This window comes from Caenorhabditis briggsae (genome assembly GCF_000004555.2).
Source record: "Caenorhabditis briggsae complete genome, chrI, whole genome shotgun sequence".
NCBI classification, from domain to species: Eukaryota; Metazoa; Nematoda; class Chromadorea; order Rhabditida; family Rhabditidae; genus Caenorhabditis; species Caenorhabditis briggsae.
Window position 1 is genome coordinate 14122421 of NC_013489.2, and position 9951 is coordinate 14132371.

A 9951-nucleotide genomic window follows, 5' to 3' on the forward strand; every position below is an offset into this window, starting at 1 on the left:
TTTTCTACATTTTATTAGTTAACAACTTTTTTATAAAATCACTAACAACGGAGATATGATCATTCAAAGATAAGAGCGCGCGCGCCTCCTCCTTCTCTCGCGCAGGGGGTATGATAGATTAAGCCTGGATTTTCACAGTTACTACAAGAGATTTAGAAAAAATTTTCAACTAATAAAATGTAGAAAATATTATTTTACACATTTTTTTAGTTGACCACTTTTTTGTATCTTTTACAGGAATTGAGATAATACCTATTTGAGAAATAAGGCGTCTCAAAAAAGGCTATATAGTGCAACTTGTTGAAATTAAAAATTCCAGAGACATTCCTTTTTGATATTCATGGGAAAATTCTTAAAGAGAAGAATGCTTTTCAAAATGAAAAGAAAGAAGGGAAATTTGAAAAAAAGGGCTGACTACAAACTACAAAAATATACTGAAATTTTGGATTTTTTTCGGATTTCAAGCGTTTTTGTTAAATTTTTTAGCAAACAATTGGTGAAAATTAAAAATTGCGAGTTCTGGAATTTTTCTAAAATTTTAAAAAAGCTTTAAAAAATTAGGGAAAATAATTGAAAAATTCTGGAATTCATAGATATTCTGAATTTCAGAAAATTTTGGATATTTATAAATTTTGAATTTTTAGGATTTTCTAGATTCTCTAGATTTTCTGAATTTTTTCTAGATTTTCTCAATTTTTAGACATTTGAGGTTTTCGTGGATTTTTGGAATTTTGAAGATTTCCTGGATTTTCAGAATTTCTGAAGTTTCCTACATTTTTAGAAGTTTCCACTTTTCCTGAATTTTTTGATTTTCTGATTTTCCTATATTTTCAAAATTTCTACCAGATGGATTTTCTAGATTTTTAGATTTTTTTTTGTTATATAATATAAATATAACTTATATTTCCCGGATTTTTGGTTCTGGGAATTCGAATTCTTCCAAAATTTCCCTCATTTTCTTCTCTTTTCTACATATTTTCTGAATAAGTTACAAATTAGGAAAAGAGAGAGAGAGAGAGAGACGCAGAGAAATGGAAACCCTCCAAATACGAACACAAATATATCAAATGACATGAATTATGGAGTGAAGAGAGAGAGGGTATTCCCAGCTCTCTAAATTTTATGAAATTTATGAAATCCAATATATGTATGGAGGAAAAATGAAAAATTCCTCAAATTTGGGGGTTTTCGGGGACCCAAAAAATCTGGGAAATAATTGAAAAAATGGATTTTGAAAAGTGCGAATTTGAGCTCAAAATTCTGAATTTCTGGGGAATTTTTTTAGACAATATTCAGACGAAATTTGTCTTTTTCCAGGCTAGAACACTAATTAACATCCCATCAACAGCACCATCTGGATGGCTAATTGGAGACCTTCGATTTCAGAATTTAATTGGAAATTCTGAAAATGCCACGTTGCAAAACTCGATTTTCAGCTCGTATTTTGAAGTGGAAAATGGAGATAAGGTTGGTTTTTTTTTGGAATTTTTGTAGTTTTTTAGGGAATTATCTGAAAATCGAAAATTTGGAAAAACATTTTAAATTGACATTTAAGTTTTTGGGTTTTTAAGAAATTTTTAAATAATTCAGAAATTCAAAAAAATCAAAAATCTAGACAATACTCAATTTTGAATTTTAAAAATTCAATCTCCATTTCTGTGGTTTTTGTAGTTTTTGTAGTCTGCATTTTGAAATTTTTTGTTATTTTCAGATATTTTGTGTTTCCGCAAAACTTTGGACACTTTTGAATAGATTTCTCAAAATTTTGAATTGATCAATTTTCTAAAATTATTGATTTCTTTTTCAGATCATCACCAACTCTACCATCTCCCAACTCCGTGGAGAGCTATTTGAGCTCTTTCTCAACGTCCAAGAGCAAAATTTCCACCGTCTAGTGACCCTTCACATCTATGTGGAGCCCCCAAACCAGATTGCTCATCTTAAAAAGTTCCTCTCTACCGTATACCGGTCTACCGTATACACATCTCAACCACCAGGCACTACAGTAGTCTTTTCGAAACCGATTTCGCTGGAAAATCAAGGAAACTCTTCGAATTTTCAAATTGCACCAATTTCGAAAACTCCGGGACAGTTTCTGGTGAAACCACGTGGCAAATCCATGGAAATTCTGATGATGAAGACGTCGTTGGAGTCAGAAGACGTTGGAAAACACGTCTTCTATTTGGCAGCGTTGTCTGATAATCAAATGGTGAGGAAATTTGAGAATTTTTGGAATTTTTTGAAAAATTTTCAATTTTCAGAATTTCAGAAATTTCATAAAAATTTTAGATTTTCTTTAATTTTTCAAATTTTTGGAATTTTTAAAATTTCAAAAAAAAAATTTTAAAGATTTTTAAGAACTTTCAGATTTTCAATTTGTTTCAGATTGCTCAGACTAAAATTATCGTGGACATTGTGGATTCTGGAGACGTCAATTTCCTTCTGATGTCCAGAAAGATGATAGCAAAGTTTGCAACGAAAATTCCAGAAAATACAACGATTTATCAAGTGGAAAAGAGGTGAGAAGTGTAATTTGTAGTTTTTGTAGTCTGTAGTTTGTAGTTTGTAGTTTGTAGTTTGTAGTCTATGTTTTTCAAGAAGTTTAGAACATCGTAACATCTTAAAATCAGTTCATCCGCCATTCACCCGCCAGACATCCGCCGACCATTTTTTCGATCTAGTTTGTAGTTTGTAATTACTGAGTCAGTAACATCATAGAATAAGATAATCCTCTTTTCATCCGCCAAACATCCGTCGGCCATTTTTTCGGTCTAGTTTGTAGTTTGTAGTCTTTGCAGTATTTTCAGTTAGTAGTTTGTATTTTTTGTAGTTTGTAGTTCATAGTCTTTAGTAAAGTTTGAAAAATTAACATCTAAAGAAATAATCACCCGCTGGACATCCGCCAGACACCCGTCACCCATTTTTTGGTCTAGTTTGTAGTTTTTGTAGTCTCTGCACCTTCCAATTTTTCAGAAACATCTCCGAACCCCTTCTCTTCCACCTCGATCAACCGTCTCGATTCTTCGAAATCGATCACTTCTCTGGAAAAGTGTCTACAGTACTCCCCGTCGGTTACGGTATCTACCATATTCGAGTAGTAGCTAGGAACAGTAAGAAACAGGTTGGTTTTTGAAATTTTCAGCAAAAGTAATTTTTTTTTGAAAAAAATTTTTTTTTTCGATTTCCAAAATTTTTGGAAGTCTGAAAATAATTTTTTAGATCACAAAATTTAAAAAATCCTGAAAATTGCATTGTTCAGCGCTCCGATGCATGGCTCCAAATCATCGTCAGTGGTCATTTGAAGAATTGGGAAAAGTCTGAAATTCAGAAGACGTCAAGATCCCGACGTCATCTGGATGACTTGATTTTTAGGATTCCAGAAAATTCGACAATGGAAGAAATTGAGAGGAGGAAAATGGTAAGGATTACTTTTCGAAAATTTTTTAGATTTTCAAAAAATTGAAATTTCTGAATTTTCAGAAATTTACAAAAAGTTTTAAATTTCAAAGATTCTATTCAAAAATTAAATGAAAATCCAAATTTTCGAAATTTTCCACAAATGATTTATTCTGGAATTCTCGGATTTTCAAATTTTTCGGAATTTCTGTAATTTTGAAATTTGCATATATCTTTCATAAAATTCTGAATTTCTGAAAGTCTGGAATATCCAAAAATTTTGAAAATCTCAAAGTTTTCAAAATTCAGGAGAACTATTAAATCCCAAAATACTGAAATTTTGCTAAAATTCAAAAAAATAATTTTTTGAAATTTTCGAATTTTTAGATTTTTTTCTGAATTTCCGGGAAATAATTTTTGGATTTTTGAATTGTCAATAATGGCCTAGAATTTTATAAAATTTGAAAATCTTCCATTTTTTTTCCAGAAAATTCCTCTATTCCCCGGTGAAACGATAGGAGAAATCAGTGTTGCCAAGGAATGGCTGAAAATCGATGCAGAGGGGAAAATTCGAATTTTGAAGCCGTTGAATTTCGAAAAAACCAGCTCCATCATCGCTACAGTACCCATTAATGGTCTTCAGAGCAGTTAGTTTTCATTTTTGGATATTTTGTAGTTTTTAGTTTCAGAAAAATTGGAAAAACCTCGAAAAATTCAAAAAGCTGAATTTGAAAAATCCCAAAAACTTATTATCTAGCATTTTTCGATAATTTTAGAAATTTGAGGATCAGAATATCCCTGAAAATCGAATTTTAGAAAATTTTGAAAATCTTTAAACCCTTAAAAATCATTTTGCTATTGCGTATTTTGTAGTCTTTGTAGTCTCTGTAGTCTGTCTAGTACCCAAAAAGTCTAAAAAAATCTGAAATTTCAAAATTCAAGTTTTCAGTAAAACCTGAAAATCTACATTTCGAAAATCTGATAATCTGAGTCTTTTTAGTCTCTGCATGTCCCCATTCATCAAAATTAGGGTCAATTTCTAAAATTCAGGCTCTTCCACCTGTTAGCTTTTACTAAATCATCATCAATCATCATTATACCTCTTCTCTAGGTTCTCTGCGTCTCTCTCTCTCTCTCTCTCTCTCTCTCACACACAGAGAGTTGATTCTACGCCTTATGTTCAAAAATGTTGAGCATAAAATTAGTATGATGGCAGCTAATCAAATCTCCCCTCTGCTGACATCTTCTAAATATCTTCAGAAGACGTTGACGTTTTCTGAGTACATACACACAGACACAAACCGGATGTCAGTCAGTTAGAGGTCATTTCTGGGCTCTCTTTTGGCTCTTTTTGGGGGGTTCTCAAGGGACTTTTGGGAGAGAGAGAGAGAGAGGAGATCCTAATACAATTACGGAGAAGAGAGCTCTTTGTAAATTATGGACTGCACAGACAGGGAGAGGGACCAGAAAGTTCTAGGAATCCTTGAATATATCAAAATCAAGGGAAGAAAATTCCAGGAAATTTGAGCAAAGACCAACTAAATTTAACTGACTTTTATCTGAAAATTAGCAGATTTGGGCGCACACCACTCTCGCGAAGGTTGGCGCGCCTTGGAGGGTGCTCACTTCCACGTGGCATATCTCCCCAGGACTTGATTTTCTACAAAACATGCCAACTACAAAAATAAAGCCTTAGTTTTAATTAATATGTTCTGAAATTTTCAGACAAATCCAATAAATCTGAGCTAGATTTTCAGATAGCCAAAAAAAATACCTTTGTGCTCCCAACTACAAGGGGGGAGGTGAAACACTCTCGAGGGATGGGCGATTCCACGTGGCGTAACTGCTCAGTACTTGAATTCCCGAAAATGTGGTCAACTATGAAAATGAAGCTCTAGTTTTGTTTAGTATACTCTAAAATTTTCAGACAAATCCTATAAATTTAAGCTAGAGTTTTAAAGCCTCACAGTGGACGGTTTTTAATGCAATTTTGGTTTTTTTTGCTAGGTTCAAAATCTATCAATTTTAGGCGTTTTTTCATGGTGCTTTTTTTTGTGTAATTTCAGTTGAATCACCTTCTGAAATAATTTTTCATATTTTAAATTCCCTTTTTCTTCTAATTTCTCTTCAAAAAATGCAAATTTCCCAAAAAGGCTTAAGCAAGACAAATGAGTCTTATGTCATTTTTCCCATTTTGAACAGATTGCGTCTTCCTTTTCGGCATCTTTTTTCCTTTTTTTTCAACGTTTCCGCTCGTTTTGAGCCGTTTTGGGGGCAAAAGGACGCATGAGCATAATCTATTTGATGTGTGTAATGAGCTAAATTTAGTGGGGGGGGGGGAGGGAAGCTGGCGAAAACAATGGGACTGGGACACAGACAGTTGGAGAGGGGGAAAAAGAGGGGTAAAGGGACCGATTTTTAGTAGTCTAAGGTATTTTATAAATCTTAACACCTTTTTTGATTTTTCGCTCAAATTTATTGGATTTGTTTGAAAATTTCAGATTATGTTGAACAAAACTAGAGCTTTCTTTTTGTAGTTGACATCTTTTTTGAAAAATAAAAAACTAAAGAGATACAGCACATTTCTCGAAAATAAGTGAAAATTCGCGTTTTTGGAAAAATGGTCTTCTTTTCGGATGCCTGAAAAGCTTGCTCAAATTTTTTTGGATTTGTCTGAAAATTTTGAAGTACACTAAACAGAACAAGAACTTCATTTTTGTAGTTGACCACTTTTTTAGAAAATCAAGTCCTGAGGAGATATGCCACGTGGAATAGAACGCCCTCTAAGGCGCGCCCACCCTACGTGGTAGGCGCCGGAGGAGAGAAGAAGGGAACTTCCACGTGGCGTACCTCCCTAGAACTGGATTTTCAAAAAAAGTTGTCAACTACAAAAATAAAGCTCCAGTTTTGTTTAGTATATTCTGAAATTTTAAGACAAATCCAATAAATTTGAGCTAGTCAAAAATGCTTTTTTTTTCCAAAATCGCGAATTCCTGGGAAAATTAATATTAGTTATTTCTTTTGAGTTTTTCCCGTTTAAAAAATAGGTTTTTTTATCAATTCTCCCACCACTAATTATGCTTGTGTAGTCATTGAAGCGTAATCTAAAAGGATCATCCTTATTCGTAACAAAAACGGATCAAGTGAGAGAGAGAAAGAGAGAGAGAGGGGGTAATCCCTCTTGTGTCCACTTCTTCAAATGAGGTGTCACTTGCATCACGAATGCCCCCCAAAAAAATAAATACGAACATCTGCTCCTACCATTTTCGCTCTTTTTTTTCAGCTACTAGAAAATTGGGGATCTTGTTGGGGTAGCTAAGGGACCTTCAAAATTGGAGGCCAATTATCTCAGTTGCTGTGAGAGACATCAAAAATTTGTCAACTGATAAAATGTTAACAATATCCTAAGAATCATTTTTGTAGTTGACAAGTTTTTGATATCTTTTATAGGAACTGAGATAATTAGGCTCAAAACTTATGGTTTGAAAAAAAAAACTGAAATTCCCTTGAAGACCCCTCCTTTGAACAGGAACCCATGTTCCTGAATAAAATTGAAAAACTTGAGGCACTTTTTCTGAGTGAACATTTTCCATTGTCCCAGGCACCGTTCAGTACGGGACGAGACGGGAGGGGTCCGTTTAATTGCGCTAAGCCAGTGGACACTCACTTCTCACTCTCTTTTTGGGGAGATTGAAAGATTGATGGGTTTGGAAGACGTGGAAAGAGCCAATTTCGGGGGAAAAGTAACCGGAAAAAAGACAGAGACTGCTATGTAAAGGGAAAAGGGACCTAGAACATGGAACATTTACGAAAAACCACTTCGAAATTAATAGATTTTGAGCCTGGAAATCCAAAATTTCGTGTTAAAATTCGAAGCTTTGAAACTTTAGCTCACACTTTTTCGATTTGTCTGAAAATTTCAGAATATAGAAAACAGAACTAGAGCTTTATTTTTGTAGTTGACAACTTCTTTGGAAAATTAGGTCCTAGGGAGATATACAAACTTTCTCAAAATAAGCCAAATTTTGAAAATTTGCTCAATAATGACCTTTTTCGGCTGTCTGAAAATCTAGCTCACACTTTTTCGATTTGTTTGAAAATTTCAAAATGAACTAAACAAAACTAGAGCTTCATTTTTGTAGTTGTCAACTTTTTTGAAAAATCAACAGCTATAGCACATTTTTCAATACAAGCAAAAAATTGCGATTTTGGAAAAAAGGATATTTTTTGGCTGTCTGAAAATCTAGTTCAAAATATTTGGATTTGTCTGAAAATTTCAGAGTGTACTAAACAAAACTAGAGCTTTATTTTCGTAGTTGACCACTTTTTTAAAAAATCAAGTCCTGGAGAAGATATGCCACGTGGAAGTAGACACCCTCCAAGGCGCCCACCTCGAGCGGGTGGGCGCCACTCTCGGTGTGCCCACTCCACGTGGCATATCTCTTCAGGACTTAATTTTCACAAAAAATTGTCAACTACAAAAATGAAGCTCTAGTTTTGTTTAGTATACTCTGAAATTTTCAGAAAAATCCAAAAAGTTTTAGCTAGACTTTCAAACTGTCCAAAAAATGTCAACTTTAACCCGAAATTTCGAAATTTGAGCTCCTCAACCTTTTAAAATTGACGAACTTTTTCAATCTGTTTGTAGTGCTTTCTCTGCGTCTCTTCTTTTTCCATACTATTGCACTTCTGTGTGTACAAAACAATAGGGGGACATATGCTGAGCAATCGTGACCCGCCGCGCATATTTATGCATAAGTGAAAGCATATGGTAATCTCTTGTAAATCGAAAAAGATGAGCAATCGAGAATTTGGAAAGGGGACCAAAATATTCATTTTTTGAACATGTTAAAAATTACAAAGAAAGTTAATTATTCAATTAGGGCGTAATTAATTAATTGAAGAAGCAATTACTCAAAATTCGGGTCATCAAATGGAATTAGAACATCATCTCCGATGGTTGGTTTTGAAGCTCCGCCCCTTAAACGCGTCCCAAGGGCTCTGGCTTGAATTGGGAGCTGAAAATTTGAATTTTTAGAAATTTTTGAATTCCCGCCAAATCAAAAATTAAAAAAAAACAATTCTAAAACTCACCGCCGAATGCACAAAACCGGCTCCATTGGGGGAATTGACTTGAATTTGAAGATTTGATAATTCAGTTGTGGTTTTCAGTTTTCCGCCGGATACTGTAACTACAGTAATCCCAAAAAATATAGAAATAATAGTTAAAAATCGCATGATTTCTTCTTATAAAAGATAAGAATAATAAAGGAACTTGGATGTCCAGATTTGGTGGTTATGATTAAAAATGATAAAAGATAAAGAGAAAGTGACTAGTTTTTCTGGTTTTTTTTGCTTTGGGTTTTGCTTGATTAGGATGAAAACTATGGCTTTTTTTTGGAAAGGAATAATGCAACATTATTAGAAAAATTAGTGGAAATTTCCTTTTTTTTTGGGAGAATTGAAATTTTTAGAAAAAAAAAATTAAAAATTGAAAAAATATTTTTTTTCGATTTTCAAAATTTTCAAAGTTTTGAAAAGAGGAATCAAATTTTTAAAGAAATATATTTTTAGTAAAAACTCAAAAAAAAACTGAAAAAATGAGAAATTTTAATTTGAAAGCTCAAAATAATGAATATAGAATTTCCTTTTTTTTTGTAAAAATCACATGTTTTGGTTGCTTGAAAATCTACCTTAAGTTTATTTCGATTTTTTTGAAAATTTCTGAATATATTAAACAAAACTAGGGCTTCATTTTTGTAGTTGACAACTTTTTTGAAAATCAAGTCCTGGAGAGATATGTCACATTTTTCAAAATAAGCGAAAAATTGAGATTTTGGGTGAAAAATGTCATTTTTTGACTGTCTGAAAATCTACCTTAAACTTTTTTGATTTATCTGAAAATTTCAGAATATACTTTTAAAAAAAACTAGAGTTTTCTTTTTGTAGTTGATAACTTTTTTGGTAAATTAGATCCTGGGGAGATCTGACCTCGAGTCATCCCACAACTCTCATTTTTGTCTCACCATGTTGCAAATTTTTCAGACTACAAACTACAAACTACGCATACCTGTATCTGTATAACAGGTGTTCCTCCTTGAGCATCCTCGGCCACAAACGCTGTGTAATGACTCGTTGGCAGGAATACGGCACTTTCATCGTTGGTATTCTCTGTCCGAATGTGTACCATTGCCGTATTGCTCAGCTGATTTGTTCCATGATCACGGGCGGTCACATTGAATCGATAAACGAAATGTCTCTCGTTGTATTGATCTGCATCCAGACGGATTTTTGCACTAATCTCTCCATTTTCGTTTATTGAGAAATTCTGATTGCCCAGCGAATAGGTGATACGCGCGTTTTCTCCAGAATCTTTATCGATAGCAGTAACTGAAAAAGTTGTAGTCTTTGAATTTTGCAAAGTTCCGTCATTCAAACATCCGTTCAGCCATTTTTGGATCTAATTTGTAGTTTGCAGTTTTTATAGTTCATAGTTGAAAGCGTAGTTTGTCTATTCTAAAATTATAAAGTTCCAAAAGGCAAATAATTCGGGGG

At 33.4% G+C, this 9951-nt stretch overlaps 1 protein-coding gene across 1 annotated transcript in view; it reads left to right on the top strand.

Annotated features, from left to right (window-relative positions):
- Positions 1-1224: 1224 nt before the first annotated feature.
- The window catches only part of Cbr-hmr-1, a gene marked incomplete at both ends in the record, with an annotated part of 57912 nt that continues 49185 nt past the window's right edge, over positions 1225-9951 (top strand). The window contains 6 exons of the mRNA XM_045241511.1: positions 1225-1467; positions 1808-2209; positions 2386-2519; positions 2974-3121; positions 3260-3418; positions 3884-4043. Coding sequence (XP_045093620.1) covers positions 1225-1467; positions 1808-2209; positions 2386-2519; positions 2974-3121; positions 3260-3418; positions 3884-4043 — 1246 coding nt within the window. The remainder of the gene's footprint in view (positions 1468-1807; positions 2210-2385; positions 2520-2973; positions 3122-3259; positions 3419-3883; positions 4044-9951) is intronic.